The following is a 20,434-nucleotide window of genomic DNA, read 5'->3' as shown; positions in this document are numbered from 1 at the left end:
GTCGCTGAAGATGTGCCTTTGGAGGGTATCTCTCACTGGTGCTGTTCCTGAATGCCATGAATTTTGCAGCTTTGCTCCATTAGGCCCTTCTGCCATGATGTTTCTGTCTTACAGCTATTTCACCATGGACTGAATGCTCTGAAACCATGAGCCGAGTTAAACCTCTGCTCACTTCATGTCCTGGGTGTCAGATATTTTGTTGAAGTGTTGAGAAAGCTCATATATCCCTCCTCCAGTCTCTGCTGTCTAAATCAGCACATTGTTTTTTCATTGCCCTAGTATCTTTTCTATTTTATTCTATTTAATCTTCACAGTTAGAACTCACTCCCATCTCTCCTACCCTTCCATGTTGTCAGCCTGTCCAGTCCAACCTGAAGGAATACCGTTGAGAGATTAGAAAACACATACATTGGTGATAAAGCTAAAAAAATCTCTTGCAGTCCATTATTAGCATTTTAAAAAATCTTCTAACATGCTTTTTTTACATTTATGCATAAGTTCAGTTCACATTAAGTATTTTTGAAGCATTTTTGTCATGTGTTTAATCTACAACCTAGTTATTTTACTTATAATAGCATTTCTATAATGGCAAGGCTGTTAACATTCTCTTTTTTTAAATGAATTTTATTTGTGCATTTTAGGTATACAATATAATGACATTCATCACTGGAAATTGGCACCTTTACATAAACTCTCTTGATTCTTTTTTTTTTTGGTACTGGAGATCGAACTCAGGTCCTTGCGCTTGCAAGGCAAGCGTCGGAACCACTGAGCTAAAGCCCGGCCCCTCTCTCTTGGTTCTTATTTTTTCCACATTCCCCTGCCCTCCATTCAACCCCTCCATCCCTCCCTATTTACAAAGACTTTGTTTCCATTTTTCATTTTCTCATATCAATTCCATTCCCTTCTTTCCTTTCCCCTACCTCTCCCACTTCCCCTTCCCCTTTGCCCCTTTTCTTCCTATTTCACATTATCTGTTATACCTTTTAGTCCTTATTTACACTTTCAGTTTCTCACACTAGAGAAACTATTTGGTATTTACACATGTGTGTCCTATTTATTTCACTTAAGAGTATCACCTCAATGTGCATCCATTTAGCTATAAATGTCTCTCTCGTTCTTTATGGCTGAGTAATACTCCATTTTACTTAAAAAAAACAACAGCACATTTTCTTTATCCAGTCTCCAGTTGATGGGCAGTTGGTCTGCTTCCAAGTTTTAGCTATTACAAACTGTGCTGCTATGAACATGAGTGCACATATATGACTGTGGTATGATTCTTTTAATTCTTTCGGAAGATACCCAGCAGGTGAATAGCTGGGTCAAATGGGACTTCCAGTCCTAGTTCTTTGAGGTATCTCCATACTGATTTCCACAGTGGTTGCACCAGTCTACATTCCCACTAGCAGTGGAGCGGTGTTCCTCTTTCCCCATAGCCCTGCCAGCATTTGTTAATGGTTGATTTCATGATGGTAGCCATTCTTTCTGGAGTGAGGTGGAATCTCAGCATTGTTTTCATTTGCATCTCTCGAATGACCAGTGATGTTGAACATTTTCTCATATGTTTATTTTCTATTTCTCCTTCTTTGTGTGAGAAATGTCTGTTCATTTCAGATGCCCATTTTTGGATTGGGTCTTTAAATTTGGGAGGTCTGCTTTTTTAAAGTTCTTTGTAGATTCTAGATAGTAGACCTTTGTCTAAGGAACAGGTGAAAATTTTTTCCCACATTGTAGGTTGTCTCTTCACACTGTTGGTGGTTTCTCTTGCTGTGCAGAAGCTTTTGAATAAGAAGAGATCCCTCTTGTTGATTGTGGTAGTTCACAGGCAACTGAGGTTTTGAAAGTCTTCAAAGAGTTCTACCTAACCTCTCTTCCAGCTGGTTCAGCATTTCTGTTTTAATATTTAGAACTTTAATCCATTTCATTTTAGTTGAGTGCATGGTGAGAGATACAGGTCTAGTTTTAATCTTTGGCAAGTTGAAGCCCAATTTTTCCAGCACCATTTATTAAAGAGGCTATCTTTCCTCCAGTGAGGTTGTTTGCCTCCTTTGTCAAAGAAGAGGTGGCTGAGTGTATCTGGAGTTGTTTCTGCATCTTCTCATCTGTTCCACTGTTCCTCAGGTCTGTTTCTTTGCCAGTACCATGCTGTTTTTATCACAGTAGCTTTGTAGTATAGTTTCAAGCTGGGGGTTGTGATACCCCCTGCCATGACTCAGTTGCCTTGAATTGCTTTTGCTAATCTAGGTCTCTTCTTGTTCCAAATGAATTTGTGGATTGTTTTCTCAAGGTCCATGAAGTATGCTGCTGGAATTTCAATTGGGATTGCGTTGAATCTATATAGCAGTTTTGGAAGTATGGCCATTTTCACTGTGTTGATCCTTCCTACCCAGGAGCAAGGGATGCCTTTCCATTTTCTGATATTGTCTTCAATCTCTCTTTTCAGAGTGCTATAGTTTTCAGAGAAGAGGTCTTTGATTTCTTTTGTTAGGTTGATTCCTAGGTATATCATTTTTTGGATGCTATCGTGAAAGGAATTGTTTGCCCTGTTTTTGTCTCAGTGAGTCTGTTGTTCATGTAGAGGAAAGCTATTGATTTTTGTGTGTTGACCTTGTATCCAGCTACTTTACTGAATTCGGTTATTAAGTCTAGAAGACTTGGTGGAGTTCTCAGGGTCTTCAAAATAGAGTATCATGTCATGTGCAAATAATGACCGTTTGACTTCATTTCCTATCTTTATTCCTTGTATTTCTTTCTGTTGACTAATTGCTGTGGCTAATGTTTCCAAAGCAATGTTGAACAGGAGTGGTGATAGTGGACATCTTTGTCTTGTTTATGATTTTAGTGTGAAAGATTTCAGTTTTTGACCATTTAGTATGATATTATATGTTGATTTTTCATAGATGGCTTTTATCAGATTGAGGTAGAGGTCATCTATTTCAATTTTTGTAGGGTTTTTATCATAAATGTGTGTTGGATTTTGTTGAATGCTTTTTCTGCATCGATTAAGATGATCATACGGTTTTTGTCCTTGACTCTATTGATATAGTGTATTACATTGATTGATTTGCATGTGTTGAACCATCCCTGCATCCATGGGATGAATCCCATTTGGTCAGGGTGTATGATCCTCTTGATGATCTTCTGCATTCTATTTGCCAGTATCTTAGTAAGGATTTTTGCATCTATGTTCATTAGTGAGATTGGCCTATAATTCTCTTTTTCACTTGGCTCTTTCTCTGCTTTCGGGATCAAGGTGATGCTTGCTTCCAGGAATGAAAGTGGGAGTATTGCCTTCCTTTCAATTTCATTGAGGAGTTTAAACAGTAGTGGCAGTTATTCCTGTCTAAATGTCTTGTAGAATTCAGAGGTGATGCCATCAGGACCCGGGCTTTTCTTAGTTGGTAAGTTTTTAATAATGCTTTCAATTTAATTGATTGATATTGAGTTGCTTAGAATTTTTAGGTCTTTTTTCAACTTAAATCATTCATATCTAGGAATCTGTCCATTTCTTCTGTGTTTTCCATCTTATTGGCATATGGGTTCTGGAAGTAGGTGTTGATGATCCTCTGGATTTCTGCTGGGTCCATTGTAATTTCATCCTTTTCATTCCTAGTTGCATGGATTTGGGCCTTTTCTTTCCTTTTTCTGATAAGGTTGCATAAAGATTTGTCAATTTTGTTGATTCTTTTGAAGAACCAACTGTTGGCTTCATTGATTTTTTTGTATTGTTTTCTTAGTCTCCATTGCATTGATTTCTGCTCTGATCTTTATAATTTCTTCCTTTTTATGGGCTTTGGGATTGTCCTGCTCTTCTTTTCTAGAAGCTTGAGGATCAGCATCAGTTTGTTTAATTGAACTCGTTCTGTTTTCCTCATATGAGTGTTCACTGCTATTAATTTCCCTAAGACTGCTTTCACTGTGTCCCATAGATTCCGATATGTGGTATTGTCATTGTCATTTAGTTGTAGGAAATGTCTAATTTCTTCTTTAATTTCGTCCCTGACCCATTGGTTATTCAGAAGTGTGTTGTTCAATTTCCATGTGTTTATGAAATTCTTGCGGGTTCTTTTGCTATTCATCTCCAATTTCAGTGCACTATGGTCTGATAATAAACAGGGGATAACTTCAATTCCTTTGCACGTGCTTAAACATGTTCTCTGAGTGAGTATGTGGTCTGTTTTGGAGAACAACCTGTGTGCAGCTGAAAAGAATGTGTATTCTGGTTTTATGGGGTGGAACACTGTGTAAACATTTGTTGAGTTCATTTGTTCAAGAGTTCGATTGAGTTCTAATATTTCATTACTTACTTTTTGTCTAGTTAATCTATCTATTTGTGACATTGGGGGATTGAGGTCCCCCACTACTATCATATTAGTGCTTATTTGATTTTTCATGTCCGTTAGTATTTGTTTTATATATTTGGGTGTTTTATATAGTGTTTGGTGCATAGATATTTATGATTGTCATGTCTTCCTCTTGGATTATTCCCTTTACAAGGATGTAGTGTTCTTCTTTGTCTCTCTTCTTCAGTGTTGGTTTGAAATCCACTTGATTTGCAAAGAGGATAGCTATGCCTGCTTTCTTTGGGTTCTTGTGGCATCGAGTAGTATTTTCCACCCTTCAACTTGCAGTCTGTGAGTTTCTTTTTGAATTAAGTGTGTTTCCTGTATGCAGCATTTTGTTGGATCTTGCTTCTTGACCCATTCTGTCAGTCTATTTCCTTTGATTGATGAATTGAGACCATTGACATAACTTTTTCTTTTTGTTTGATTCTTCCCTTTTGCTTTAATTTCTTGTCGTGCCCAATGGATTCATTCTGCTGGGCTTCCTGGGGTTGTGATCCTCATTGTCTTTTCGTAGTATATTGTCTGAAATTTTTTGGAGTGCTGGTTTGGTATTCATGAAGTTCTTCAGGTGTTGTTTGTCATGAAAGTATCTTATTTCTCCATCAATTTTGAAAGACAGTTTTACAGGGCACATCAATCTGGGTTGGAGGCTATTCTCCTTTAGAGGTTAGAATATGTCACTCCAAGCTCTTCTTGCTTTGAGGGTTTGCATTGAGAAGTCTGCTGTGATTCTGATGGGCTTTCCTTTGTATGTGATTTTCTCTGCTTGTAGAATTTTGTTCTTCTGTTGGGTTTCTGGAATCTTAACAATTATATGCCTATGTGTAGAATTTTTTTAAATCAAGGCTAGTTGGAGTCCTATATACCTCACTGATCTGTATGTCAAGTTCTTTTCCCCAGCTTGTGAAGTTTCTGCCATCACTTCTGTGAACAGTTTTTTATGTCATCTGCACTCTCTCCTCTTTTTTCATTGACTGTGATCTGTCTTGTTCTTCTTTGCATCACTTAGCATCTGCTGGATTGATTTCTTTTGGTCCCTTAGTATTGTAAAGCAATTTTTCTTTTCCTGGTCACTAATTGCAATCTTATCTTCCATATCTGAAATTCTGTCCTCACATTGGTTCATCCTGCTGGGTAAACTTTCAGTGGAGTTTTTAATCTCCTGGAAATCTGTTTGCATCTGTTTTATGGATTCCATTTGCTTCCTATTGGGATTCCATCATGTTCCTCAGCTCCTCTATTCTTTTATCTGTGTCCTCTGTAGATTTATTAATCATGTCTTACACTATGGGTACAATCTCTGCTGTTATCTGAGAATTTTTTTCTCATTTCATTTTTTCCAAATCTTTTTTCTTTGCCAGTTCAGGGAGGTCAGGTGTTTGAGTATCAGATTGTTCCATCTCGTTTCTCTTTGGGGTTACTTTTTGTAACCTGGGTGTCTCGTTTTGAGACTTCTTTCCGGGTCTTCTCATTTCAGTGGTGGGGGTGGGGGTGCTGGTGGTGCCTGTGTGGGTCACCCTCTTTGTGCTGGCGGTGGTGGTATGGGGATCCAGAAGTCTCCTCCACATTGCTGGTGGTGGCTCTGCACCTAGGCGCTGAGATGGGTCTAACATTGTCTTTTAATGTGGTTAAAAAGCCTCCCTTTTTTGTGCTGTCTGGTTTTGTAGTCTTGTGGTGGAGCTCATCTGTAGCTTGGAATGCTTGATCTGAATTGAACTGAATCTGATTCAGAATACAGTATTCATATTCTGTAATATTTCTAAATAACACAAAGGTGGCATACTTCATTGTCTTTTTTCCATCTTGATGTTCAGAGCCTTTTTCCTACACAAAATAAATATTACTTTGTATACTTTTCATTTAGTTCTTATTAAAACTGAATTTTGTTGTTCAGAATGAATATGCAGTTTTAAGCGTTTTATTGTTTGTTAGTGCTTTTTAATTTATGCCCATTGAAATTTACTTGGAAAGTTTTAAAGAACATAGATGCCAGTGCCTCTCTCCAGACCTGTAATGATTGAATTCAAGTTTTGAGGTAGAAAACCTAGATGTTGCTTAAGTAAAAAGACTATGATTTACACTAATTTAACTATCCTTTGCACCTTTTACAATTCTTGTATTAATCAGCTTTCCCATTGCTGGACTTAATATCTGACTTCCCACAGTTTTAAGGAGGAGAGATTTATTTGGCTCACTGTTTCAGAGAATTCAGAAACATCATGGAAGAGTATGGTGGAGCAAAGTTGCTGACAGTTCACTGGAGTCAGAAAGCAGAACGGAAGAGCAGCACCAGAGAAGAAGGAGCCAGGGACCAGATAAACGACTCAAGATCACACCTCTATGACCCACCTATATACCCCACAGTGTGCTTTGCTTTAATCCTTGAGGTAGCTCCCAAGCCAATCAAGTTGACAGTTAAGCTTAACTTTCACAATGTCTGAAACTTCAGGACATATGCAGCAAATATTTTTAATAGATATTTGTATTGCTATCTGTGAATTTTTGGTATTAATAAGTTACAACAGGATAATAGCCTTATTAGAAAGGTGACTTACATGACTTCCTGGGAATTTTCTCCTAATTACTTTGTAATATGAATACAGTCAATTTAACCAGTTGGGTTGGACTAGAATTGAAATAAGCAATCAACTTGCTTCCTGTTACCACTTTTGAAAGTTAAATCGTTACTCACATGTACACTCTAAAAATATATATATCCACAAGTGATTCTAATGTCTATGTAAGTCTGAGAACCATTATTTTAATGTGATCTTGCTTCAGTTTTATTCTCAGATGAAAGAGGTAGCATAAATGTGACAGAAGTGATTTATACTTGTGTCAGTGTGTTTTAAACTAAGTTTTTTTGTTGTTGTTGTTTTGTTTTTAGTGGTAGTGGGGATTGAACCCAAGGCCTTAACATCACACTATATCCCCAAGTGATTTTTTTGTTTTGAAACAGTTGCTAAATCACTAAATTGCCCATATTGGGCTTGAATTTGTGATCAGCCTGCCTCAAACTCCCAGTGTGCCAGGATTACAGGTATGCACCACCTCACCTGGCTGAGTAAAGGGATATTTTGCACAAGCAGCTAGATCTCCATTTTGGCTTTGATACTATTACTACCTATCTCTTGGTATTGAATAAGTCATTTGATCTTAGTGTCTCATTTTGTTCATTTGTAAAAGTCAGAGTTTACATTGTATAATTTCTCAGGTGGTTATTTAAAGTGTATGTGAACAATTTAAAGTATGTTTTAGTTTTCTTTTTATGGCCAATTGAGTCTCAAAAAAATAAGAGTCAAAGGAATTGGAGCTTGTATGTAGAATACAGTAGAATATAGAGATTGCTAGAGGAAAATACCATGGGATGGGAAATGTAAAAACAGTAGAAATTTATTTCTCACAGTTCTAGAGGCTGGGAAGCTTATTAAGATTCCAGCAGGTTCAACAGAGATGCCATTTTCTAGGTGTCCTCATATGCAGAAAGGACAAAAGGGTGCTCCCTTTAACCTCTAGCACTTTTATAAGGGTGCTAATTTCATCACCTTCCAAAGGCCATATCTCTAAATGCCATTGCAATGGGGATTTAAGTTTCAACATGAATTTTGGAAGAATTACCCTCTTTCAAACCATAGCAGAGAGAATCAGAGCATTTGGTGGATGTGTGTGCTATGTATGGCATATGGAGATGATAAGAAAAGAGAGGACGGCTGGACAGGAAAGAAAAGTAGAATTGAAAGCAAGGTTTTGGAAGGTTAACTTTATTTTAAAAAAAGTCATGATACTCATTTGAGCTCAGAGTATTATTTCCTAATTATTATTGAATTACTAATATTTTCACTAAAAAACTAATGGTGAAATACATGTAACGTAACATTTGCTATCTTAACCATTTTAAGTGTATGGTTCAGTAGTTGGACATTCATAATGTTGTGCAACCATCACCATGATCTATTTTTGTAACTCTTTTCATCTTGTAAAACTGAAATTCTGTAACCATTAAACAATAATTCCCCATTGCTCCCTCCCTTGGCAACTACCATTCTACTTTCCATCTCCATCATAATTTTGAGTACTGAAATCTCATACAAGTGAAATCTTATACCACTTACCCTTTTGTGATGGCTTATTTCACTTAGCACAATGTCCTTGAGATTGATACATGTTGTAATGTAGGTCAGAATTTGCTTCCTTTTAAAGAACTAATGATATCCATATTTTGCTTGTCCGTTCATCTGTCTATGGATAATTGAGTTACTTCATATTGGTTGTTGATACCAGTAATCTTTTTATCTATCTTAGCTTATTTCCCAATGAAATAATATATCAAAATTCTTTAGACCAGCTATGGCTAGCAGGTCCCTCCTTTAATGAAACTCCTGCATTTCACCTTCTCAGAAAAAAAATCACACTACAGTAAACTGTTACATACTTTATAATATTCTGACATTGATGAACCTAATCACTTCAAGCATGAATAACCTCAAAAATTACAGCATATGAAAGAGTAAACTTATATTAACAGTTGAAATGATTATTGAAAAATTTTAGCCAAAAGGTAAGACTTAATTTCTTATCTAATTTACTAATTTATTTGAAAGCCTTAATTATAACACCTTTATATATGTAAGTATAAAATTCCATACTAACTAGATAAAAAATTTTCCTTCTAACCTAAATTATCAGCTTAGTCTGCATGTTTATATGCCATAAAGTATTTAAGCCATCCTTAATGTACATAGTCTTGTGATTTCTGTTTGTGTAGAGCTGAAGTAGCTAGAGCAGCTGCTAGCCATGTAAGAATATTTTAATTAAAATTAAAATGAAAAATTAATCAAAGTTGCATCAACTATATTTCAAAAGTGTAGTTGTCACGTGGCTGGTGGCCAATGTGGATGTATAGCATTTCCGTCATCATGGTTCTTTCTTAAAATGCTGGTATAATAGATTTATAACCCTTATAATTTAACATGAAGGTAAAAAGAAAAGTTGCATAATTTAGGCTAGTGGCTAGTGACATTATTATACAATCTGAATTGGTGATATAAGCACAAAATACATTCTTGCTTAAAACATATTCTGAGGGCCGGGGATTTAGCTCGTGGTTTCGCTGCCTGCTGCGCAAGCGCAAGGATCCGAGTTAGCTCCCCAGTTCCAAAAAGAAAAACAAAACATATTCTGAGACTTTTTAAATACAGTGTAGTATACTTTGAAATTTCATTGTAATTTTCATGTTAACTGATGCTGTGATTGAAATTGTTTATACCTAGCTCCCAAACAGTTAATGTGTAGTGAATGAGAAAAGGTATTGAAGATAAACAGAAGCCATTTTAAAAGGGTGCATGAGACGATAATGTGCTCAGATCTATTTCAGACAGCAGGCAGAAATAGAAATTGTTAGAAAGAGTGATCTGAGAACAGTGAATTAAAAACATTTGGATTTGAGGGTTTTATAGATCCTTAGCCATATTATTTTACTTTCTTTTCATTGTCACTCTCTCCTAAAGTTTTATTTCCATTCTTTGAGACAGCTTTGTCCACTTATTCCTGCTCTGGTGTCCTATGTTCTGACAAAGTTTTTCAGGTTCACAGTTGTTAATTGATCCTAAAGATAATTTACATTATATTTAGATTCTAGGTTTCTGATACATATTATACCCTAATTTGTTAAATTTACTTCATTCCTCTAAGTTGGTCACCTGATTTTAGTCTCTGGTTTTAATAACCTATTCTTGGGGCCTGCTTGGAGCAAAACAGGTGGCCAAGAGGTGATTGACATGAGACTGTATTTTGCCTGAACTAGCAGCATGTATTGCCCAAAACAGGTGGTGCCAGAGAACATGTTATTAGGTAAAAATATATTGTTTACCAGTCATACTCAAACTCTTTAGCCAGATCTGAGACTCTAGGACTTAATATACTACCCCAATCATTTTAAGATAGAGTTAAGAAAAAGAGATAGTGGCTTTTGAAAAGTCTGACATTTGGTATCTGAAGCCCTAGATTTAAATCTTGATGGTTCTTGTTTACTACTACCAGATTTGTGACCTAGAATAAACCTGTACGTTCAGTTTTTCTTAAGAGAAAAATGTTTTTCACTTGCTTGATTTAGGAGTTAAATGAAAGAATGAGAATGTAACAACTGAGAACAGTTCCTACATAAAGGAAGTATAGGGCTTGATAAATACTTGAACCTAAGCTTAATTGATTTGTTGTGTAAAACAAGAAACTTATGTTTTAACAAGACTTGTACAGTTCTATAAAAGCAAGTCAGACTATGTTTTTCATAAACTGGCAGAAAAAAGTTGTCAAGAACTTTTAATGACTAATTTATGTAAAAGTATAGCATGTTTTCTCAGGTCTTTAAGCATCTTATAAAAATGAATTTTGTGAAGGAAGGTTTTATTAAATTGCTGGCTTTTCTCATCAAATCTTAAGTCTTTTGAAAATATATAATAAAATGAGATAGAATATGGGGCTTGAAGTTTGGAATGTCATCTTCACTTGTTTTTAAGAGAACTTCTTTTTTTAGCTTTAATGCTATTTCAGGTTTAAGTTCTAAATTACATTTGTTTTTGATACATATTTAACTGCTTTGTAAAAAAAGAATTCATTTCGTATATGGCAGATAACAAAGGTAAAATATAGAGTACTCATTGCAAAATAATCATGAGAGCAGAAATTTTCCCAGTACTGAGTTTGTTCACATGAGCAAGGAGTAAGTATCTTGGTAAGAATCCAAAAATAGCACAGATGTGGATTTTTTTTGGAGTAACTGTAAAAATGAGGGTGGAGATTTAAGTAAATAACCGTCTCCCAAGGGTATATTTTCATTATCTATCCCAGATCCAAGTTAATTACACAACAGCTGAATTTTTTAATATGTTTTAAGCCTGTGTCATTTTCTCAGAGATTTTTCCTTTGACCACTCAGCCTAAGCAGCACCACCCTAAAACTGTTATATCATACTTTTCTGTTTTTTCCTTCCAAATATCACTGAAGTTCTTACCCATTTTATTTTTTTTGCCTATTGTTGGTTCTGTGAGAGTAAGAACTTTTTCTGTCTTCTCACTCTCTCCCTAATATCTGCACTGTGTACTTGTGAATTAAGAAAAAGTGAATTAATTTTTCTTTTTTTGTACCAGGGATTGAACTCAGGACCTTGTGCTTGTGAGGCAGATGTGGTGCCACTGAGCTAAATCCCCGGTGAATTAATTCATTTTATAATACTCTTTAAAATAAATCTTCTCGTGTAAGTGGTGTAATGTTTATTTTTATTTCCCAGAACTTACAGAATTTTTATGGTTGAAACAATTATATAGCTACATATAAATGTTCTCTTCATACATATGAGTTCTTAGAACAGTATGTAGTACTTAGTGGCCAATAGATGCTACCTGTTACAAATAAAAGATTACAGAAAATTGTGTATATTTGCTTTATAACATGATTGGCATTTTATTTAATTCTCAGTCCTTAGCTAAAATGTATTTCTTTCATTTTCAGAAATACATGGTTTGAAAAGACAAGAGACTTTCAGTGTGAAAGATAATTTCTATTAGGAATTCAGCAAGAACAAAAATATGAAATAAGAATCCAGAATTTTACATTTAAATTTTTTCAATTCAAGGTAGTTGATATGATAGGATAAAAAGATAATGGTACAAGTTATAGAAACCTATGTGTTAGTTCATGTAGTGGTTCGGTAAGTTCACTTAAATTTATAATCTTTTTTTTTTTCTTTTTTGGTGCCGGGGATCGAACTCGGGTCCTTGCCGCTTGCGCAGCAGGTGGCGAAACCACTGAGCTAAATCCCCGGCCCTAGTTTATAATCTTTATTGGACATTCAAATAACAATTTTGGGAGGTAAGTTTATAATTTTATTTCCCTTTGTGAATTGCAGTGTTATGAGTATGCGTGTATCAGTATAGCATAATGTCTTTAACTCTTAATGGAATATACTCAAGAGAGACATAATTAGGTCAAATGAAATTTCTACTACTTGTTTTTGAAGATTCTCCATATTGACTTCCATAGTGGTTGTACTAGTTTACATTTGCACCAACAATATAGAATAGTTCCTTTTTTGTCCCCAGATCCTAGCCAGCATTTGATGATTTTTGTTGATGATAGCCATTCTGAGTGGGGTAAGATGAAATTTCAGAATACTTTTGATTTTCATTTCACTAAGTGCTAAAGATGATAAACATTTTTTCATGCTCTTACTATCTATACTACTTTTTAAAAAAAAGTTTATTCCATTTGCTGTTTTTTGATTGGGTCATTTGGTATTTTTTTCCATATACTTATTGGCCATTTCTATTTGTTTTGAAAATTCTCTGTTCAGTTCTTTTGGCTACTTATTGGTTGGGCTTTTTGTTTTCTTTTTGGTACCAGGGATCAAACTCAGGACCTTTCCACTTGCGAGGCAGGTGTGGTGCCACTGAACTAAATCCTTGGCCCAAGTCTTTTTATATTAATCCTCTATCAGAAGACTGACTACCAAAGATTTTCTCCCATTTGTCTTTTCATTCCATTAATTGTTTAGTTTGCAGTGCGGAAGCTTTTTAATTTCATGTACTCCCATTTGTTGATTCTTGATACAATTTGCTGTGCTGTTGTGGTCTTAATTCAGGTACTCTTTGCATGTTCCTGTGACTTTCAGGTATTTGCTCTATGTTTTCATTCAGCAGTTTCAAAGTTTCTGATCAAGGTCTTCGATCCATTTTGATATAGTTGTAGTACTGGTGGAGAGATAAGGATGTAATTTCAATTTTGAGCATGTGGATATAGTTTTCTCAGCATTATTTGTTAAAGGAGACTGTCTTTTTTGCAACATGTTTTGGTCCCCTTTGTGAAAATTCAGATGGCTGAAGGGGCTTGAATTTGTTTTAGTGTCTTCTATTTCGTGGGTCTTCATGTTTGTTTCTGTGCCATACCATATTGTTTTTACTATGGCTTTGAACTGTAATTTGAAGTATTGTGTTGCTCTGGCTTTACTTTTTTTGGTCAGGGCAACTTTGGCTATTCTGGGTCTTTTGTGCTTCCGTATGAATTTTAGGATAATCTTCTAGTTCTGTGGAGAATTTTATTGGTATTTTAATGAGGGTCACATTGAATCTGTAGATTGCTTACTTAATTGTTCTTTGTAATAATATTATTTCTGCTGCACTGTGGGCTTTCCATTTTCTAACGTCTTCAGTTTTTTTCTTCAGTATCCTGTAATTTTAGCTATAGAAGTCTTTCTTCTTGGCTAAAGTGTTTTCCTTTTAACATTTCCTTTTCCTTTCTATGGATTTTTTTAAAAGTTCCATTAAATAAGTATGACCAACTAACCTACTGACTTACTTATATAATATTTTTAAAATTTTTCTTCTTTGTACATGCTGAATGCAAATTAGAGGTTTTCCTGTGGTAAAATTTTGATTCTTTGTTGTCTTTGATTCAGGAAGAATATATTCTGATTCAAGGAAATAAATGCTAAAAACCAATTGATAGAAAGTAGATTGGAAACTATTAACATCTGCATTAAGGATTTGGGTAAATGGGAGGCAGTCATCTACATAAGTTGACCATATTAATTGAATAAACTGAGAAGGGAAGTAAGACTTGATTGAGCGTTGTACAAAATTATATGCTTGTTTTGGTGAAATATGTTTCATGTATATGTAGATTAATAATACACAGGATTTTACCCTAATTTTATAGGATTTTGCCTTAATGTTTAGCTGTGCTTCTTATTGCACAACAATTCATCTCACTGTGATTTAGTTTACTTCCCAACGTGCATCACACATACAATTTTAGGGGGAAAATGTAAGTATTATTCTTTTGATTCCTAAAGCAAAACTTGAGAAGGTGCTATCATTTTCTCATTTTACAGAAGAGGAAATAAGGTGCATGAGATAAATAGCTTTTCAAAGTTGTGCAGAATAAAAGTAGTAGAACTAAGATTCAGACTTATCTCTGTCTGTCCTCCTTCAAGGTTTACACCCTTACTGACAAAGCCACATTCTCCAGGATAATGATTCTCAAAGCTCTCCATCCATAGACTTATGGAAATCTCCGAAACCCTTTCAAGAAGGCATGGGATCAGAGCCTTTTTCATGATATTATCAAAACTTTTTTTGCCTTTTCTTCTTGTACTGGCACTGCTTTCATAGCATAAAATCAGTTATAAAGTTGCTTGCTCATTAGTATAGATCAAGCCACTTAGAGTATGCAAGTAGTAATAGTACTCATCATTACTATACATTTTCAGTTAAAAAAATTTTAAAATCTAGTTTTTGCTTAAAAATGTCTGATTAAGTAGTAAAAATTATGAACTATGTTAATAAATATTCTTTATGACTAAGTGGAAGTATACATAAAATGCTTACATGGCATACCAAGGCACCATGTGCTCATTGTGTAAGTTGTGAGCTGCAAGCTGTACTTGCCAGGAATTTGGTTTCATAAAATACATTTTTATTTCAAACAATGATTGACAGGAAAATTACATAGTTGTGTAGACCCAGATATTTGTCAGATAAAGTAAGCCTTAAGGGAAAAATGACAGGACTTTTTTTTTTTTAAAACAGTGATAAAATTTGAGCTGTCAAGAGGAAATTAGAATTTTAGCAAACACATCTTCCAGTGTGAGCTTAATAGCTGCCTGACATTTAAAGACTTTTCCTGGAGATGGATGCTGATGCTAATGAGTTTTATAGTAGTACAAATGAAACATTTCCAGTATTTGGAAGATCTGCATAACTCTATAAACCAGTATTTTCCAAAGGGCCAGTGTACAAGACTGCAGAATCTCATCAAAATGGAAGGTAGATTTTCATGTAAGAGTGTGAATGGCTCATTAAGATTCAGATTTCATGTGACAAATAATCTTGAAGAAACTATCACTTAACAAAATTTTGATGCAGTATCCAAGAAAATTATAATTATTTAAAAGACTATTAAAATATACCTCCTTTCCAAACTATTTCTGATATACAGGTTTTCTTTGTATTTCAAGTTAAACAGTATATGTTAATGAATGCAAAGCTTTGTCTTATATTAAGCAAGACTAAAAGGATTTGCAAAATGTAAAATAGTGCTATTTTTCTCATTATAATTGTTTTTGTTTTGGAAAATAACAGGTTTTCATAGAAATGTTAACAATTTTAAGTAAATTGTTATTTTAAGTGAATTAAGTACCATTTCTTGGTTTTTAATTTTAATATGGTAAATATATGTAACTTATGTAAACAAATATTGTTAGGGTTCCATTTTTTAAGAGTATAAAAAGATCCTAAGAAAAAAATTTAAGAATTGTTGCTCTAAAAAAATGTATTAAGAAAATGAAATACATGTGAGAAAAGAGCAATTTAAACTGCATTCACTTGTTCTATACATGGAAGTCAAACAAGCAATTTCTTTGCCTCTATAAGTAGTTTGTAATTAGATAACATATACAGTCGTCTTTTATGCAGTCATTCTCAAACCATTGATAAATTAAGACATCTATTTGTATAATATTTCTCTTTTCTTTTATTCACATTATCTTAGTGTTAGCATCTCCTTGAGGGTTATAAACATGTATGAGCTGTTCTACAAGCCTATCAGGAGAATGTTGTTTACTAATTGACCACATATCTAATTATCTTAATTCTCTTCCACCTCTTCCTGTCCCTCTTCCTTCCTTTCATTCCTCTTCCTCTTTCTCTTTTCATCTTCTTCTTTTAAAGAGCAGGGTCTTGCTATGTTGCCCAGGCTCTTCTGGATCTTCTGGGCTGGGCTCAGCTGATCTTGTCGCTCAGCCTGCCAACTAGTTGGGGCTACAGGCACTGGCCACAAGGCCTGCCGTCATCTCTTCGTTTTCAGTTTGACTCTTAGTGGAGTTTATGCCTTACTTTACTGATAAAATTTGGTCTATATTGGTTGTAAATGTTGATGGACACAGTTCTAAGTCTACCTATGGGCTTTGGTGAACAGATACTAAAACTAAAAAAATCTGAATTTGTGTTTTTTTTCATACCTCTGCAGGATGACGTAGCTTTGCCGAAGACTTAGAAGCTAAGCAGAAAATGAGCTTAACATCCTGGTTTTTGGTGAGCAGTGGAGGCACTCGCCACAGGCTACCACGAGAAATGATTTTTGTTGGAAGAGATGACTGTGAGCTCATGTTGCAGGTAATTGTGTCACCCTTCTCTGTATGTATCTACTCAGAACTTGGAATTAATATAAAATACATATTGTTCTGCTTCTTTAGAGAACAACACGGTGTAGATTTGAAAACTTCCTGGCTCTCTTTTAACTTACTATCTTTTAAATTATTTTTGCCCTTGAATTATCTAAAAATAACTTCTAAATTTCAAGGAATACATTTTGAAAAATGAGACCTCAGAAGTTTATTCTTAAGTAGGAAGTTTCATCTTACGTACTTTAAAAATATGACTTGTTAGCCAGGCATGGTGTTTGCCCTCCTGTCAATCCAGTTCTCTGGAGGGTTGAGACAGGAGGAGTTCAAGTTCAAGCCTACCCTGAACAATTTATAGCTCAGTGCAAAGGGCTTGGGTTCATTTTTATGATTAGATGTTATTTGCCTGATAGATGATTTTTCAGGTAGTTGTAGAGAAATGACAGTAATACTACTATTAATAGAAACCGATTTAATGCTGGAATAATTTATCCTAAAGAAATTGAGATTTCAGAGAAAACCAAACCTAAAAATTACCTTTAAAACCTTCAAGAGGAACAAGCATTTATGGTGAATGTGTAGGTTTTGTAGGGAGATTGTTTTAGGTAACATACTGTCTGTTTCCAAGGACAGTGAAATTCACAGCTTTGTATTCTAGGAAGAAAGGATAAAATATTCTTACAATGGAATGTTAAACCAACTGGAGAAGGGATTTTTTAAGTTTTACTTATGTTTATAATGGTTATCATTTCAAATGGGATTTATATCATATATTTATATTATTTAATCTGTTTACCTCATCATTTTATTTATGTGGCTAGGAATTAGGCTGTGTTTATTTGCTGTAGTTTAGGTGTCACTAACATTTTTTTCTAATGTCCTTGTTTTTCTCTCCTATTGAGATTTTCCTAAAAAATTCCTTACATAGAGTGAGCTTTGCAGTTCTTCTGTAATAATAATTCCTCTTATATATGTGTGTATTTAAATCTCTGTGGATGTGGTGATAGGCTTTGAAGGGAAGCAGCACATCCCATAGAGCTGTTACTGCTTGTCAGTCTTCTAGTCAAGTTGTTACCTTTTATCTACTCTGCATATACAGGTGAAACAGGAAGGCTAGAAGGGACAGGAATTGGTATTTCTGTTCTCTCGTGTGGGTTAGACTCCGGTGAAACCTACGTTGGTTAGGCTTTGGTGAATGAGCGAAGGCTTTTAATTAAGAGAACTGAATGCTCTGGCGGTGTTCCTCTTCTTTTTCTGTCACCTTGGTGGAAGCAGATTTTTGCACCATCTTCACATTGGGGTCTTCAAAGAGCTTCTGGAGGTGAGACTCCTAAAAGTGATAGCCTCCCAAAGGCTGTGCCCCTAGGGGTTGTATATCTCAAGCTGGTCCACACTCAAATCTGTAACAATTCATCCTGTAACTTTTAATTTTTTCCTCCAGCTAATAGTTTCCTCCAGCTTTCTCTGTAATTGCTTGTCTGTCTAGTTCTCAAGAGTGGCAGTTTGTGCTTTGCTGAGTTGGGTTTTTGTTTATTTGGTGTTAGAGTCTTGATATGTTGCTTAATCTGTTCTCAGACTTGTGAGTTCATATGATCCTACTGTGAGCTCCCAGAGTACTGTGCACTACGATGCTCAGTCTGAGTTGTTTTTTTATTTTTATTTTTTTTTGGTACCGGGATCGAACTTGGGACCTTGAGCTTGTGAGGCAGGCGGTAGAACCACTGAGCTAAATCCCTGGCCCTCTCAGTCTGAGTTTTTGATGTTTAGTTTAACATTTTTCTTACTGTGAGAGTGGAAGAGCTGACTTCTAAGTTTTTTACATGTTTGACTGCAAACTGGAAGCCACATCTCTTTCCCATTGTTGATACCAGCTTTGCTTTTAATACACAAAGGTTTGCAGAATTATCCTGTAATAAATGGTATCGCATATTCAGTGATTCGTATATTCTTTTTTTTTTTTTCTTTTGCTTAAATTCTTTTATTGGTACATTTTAGGTATACGATACATTTACATTTATCATTGGGTGCTTGTACCTGTACATGATGTATCTTGGTTCTTATTTTTTTCCCCAATTCCTGTGCTCCCTTCACCCCCCCTTCCCTATTTACAAAGACTTTGTTTCCATTTTTTCCTTTTCTCATAATTTTTCCTTTCCCTTCTTTCCTTTCCCCTTCCCCTCCCACTTACCCTATCCCTTTGGACTTTTTCTTCCTATTTCAAATTATCAATTATTCGTTTTAATCATTTTAATCCTTATTTATACTTTCAGTTTCTCACACTAGAGAAACTATTCAGTATTTACACGTGTGTGTCCTATTTATTCCACTTAAGAGTATGGCCTCAATATTCATCCATTTAACTATAAATGTCTCTAGTTTCTTCTTTATGGCTGAGCAGTACTCCATTTTATTAAAAAACCACATTTTCTTTATCCAGTTTCCAGTTGATGGGCACTTGGGCTGTTTCCAAGCTTTAGCTATTACAAGTTGTGCTGCTATAAACATGGGTGCACATATTTCACTGTGGTGTGCTTCTTTGAATTCTTTTGGGAAAATACCCAGCAGGGGAATAGTTGGGTCAAATGGGACCTCTAGTCCTCGTTCTTTGAGGTATCTCCATACTGATTTCCACAGTGGTTGCACCAGTCTGCACTCCCACCAACAATGGAGAAGGGTTCCTTTCTCCTCACAGCCCTGCCAGCATTTGTTATTGGTTGATTTCTTGATAGCAGCCATTCTTTCTGGGGTGAGGTGGAATCTCAGTGTTGTTTTCATCTGCATCTCTGGAATGACCAGTGATGTTGAACATTTTTTCATATGTTTATTTGCTGCTTTTACTTCTTTGTCTGAGAAATGTCTGTTCATTTCAGATGCCCATTTTTGAATTGGGTCTTTGAATTTGGGGGATCTGATTTTTTTCAATTCTTTATATATTCTAGGTAGTAGTCCTTTGTCTGAGGTACAGCTGCTAAAAATTTTTTCCCAGTGCATATATTCTTTCTTCCTGTGTCTAGTTATTCGTCTTCACATTAACATTTTTGTAGGCTCATGGTTCATTTTTTAAGTGTTTTTGTCTGGAAACAACTCAATAAGCTCTGAAGTGTGTATGTACTTTAAAGGAGATTCCAAAGCAGTTTTCAAAAACTATAGTGTGTTATAGTAATTCCTTTTTTTTTAACTCTAATTCTTAGAAGTTACCTTTAAATCTAATTTTAACCCCCATTTTTAATGAGAATAACTTTATTCAGAAACATCATATTATGTCCTCTTTCCTCTAAATCTTTGGATTCTTTATGCAATTTGTGTTAATAAATTTTAGTGTTGAAAGAAGAAAATACTACAGGGTGCTTTTTTTTTTTACAGTAAGATACCCAGTTTCAAATTTCTAAAAAAATTGTAACTTCATACATTCAACAAAGTAATTTCTTTCAAAATTAGAATGTGAATTTAGGAGGAATATTTTAAAAATTTCACTACCTTCCTCTTTGGGAAGGTAGCCAAATTTGTGTTGTATGGTAGCACAGTATAAATCTAATGTAATCTACTTTTACTTTGGTTTTTCCTTGTATCCTTTTCTTGTATTTTCTGCTCTCCTATTTACATCAAGTATTAAGCTAAAATCTTTTGTTTAGTGTTTATTATAGTATTTTTTGTATTTATTAAATTTTAAAAATTTCTTTTCAGTCTCGCAGTGTGGATAAGCAACATGCTGTAATCAATTATGATGCCTCTACAGATGAACATTTGGTGAAGGATTTAGGGAGCCTAAATGGGGTAAGGTAACCAGTTTATTTTTTTACCTTATTTGAATATTTGTTTAATACTATAAGAAGACAAATCAGATTGCATTTTCTGTTTGTATTGTATTTCCTTTTTTTTAGTTTGTATTTTACTTTGTAATGCTTGCTAGACACAG

General features: G+C 34.9%; 1 protein-coding gene across 7 annotated transcripts in view; it reads left to right on the top strand.

The window, feature by feature from the left end:
- The window catches only part of Cep170 (centrosomal protein 170), a 116,673-nt gene that overhangs the window by 10,546 nt on the left and 85,693 nt on the right, over positions 1-20,434 (top strand). For all 7 annotated transcript variants that reach the window (XM_004853519.4, XM_087194048.1, XM_087194046.1 and 4 more), the window contains exons 2-3: positions 16,365-16,510; positions 20,203-20,292. In XM_004853519.4, coding sequence (XP_004853576.1) covers positions 16,406-16,510; positions 20,203-20,292 — 195 coding nt within the window. In that variant the 5' untranslated portion in view covers positions 16,365-16,405. The remainder of the gene's footprint in view (positions 1-16,364; positions 16,511-20,202; positions 20,293-20,434) is intronic.

The sequence above is a fragment of the Heterocephalus glaber genome, unplaced genomic scaffold, assembly GCF_053883595.1.
Source record: "Heterocephalus glaber isolate CG9 unplaced genomic scaffold, H.glaber_assembly_v1.0 deba00001600, whole genome shotgun sequence".
Taxonomy (NCBI): domain Eukaryota; kingdom Metazoa; phylum Chordata; class Mammalia; order Rodentia; family Bathyergidae; genus Heterocephalus; species Heterocephalus glaber.
Note: the sequence above shows the minus strand (reverse complement) of the source record. Positions and strands in the feature narration are given on the sequence as shown.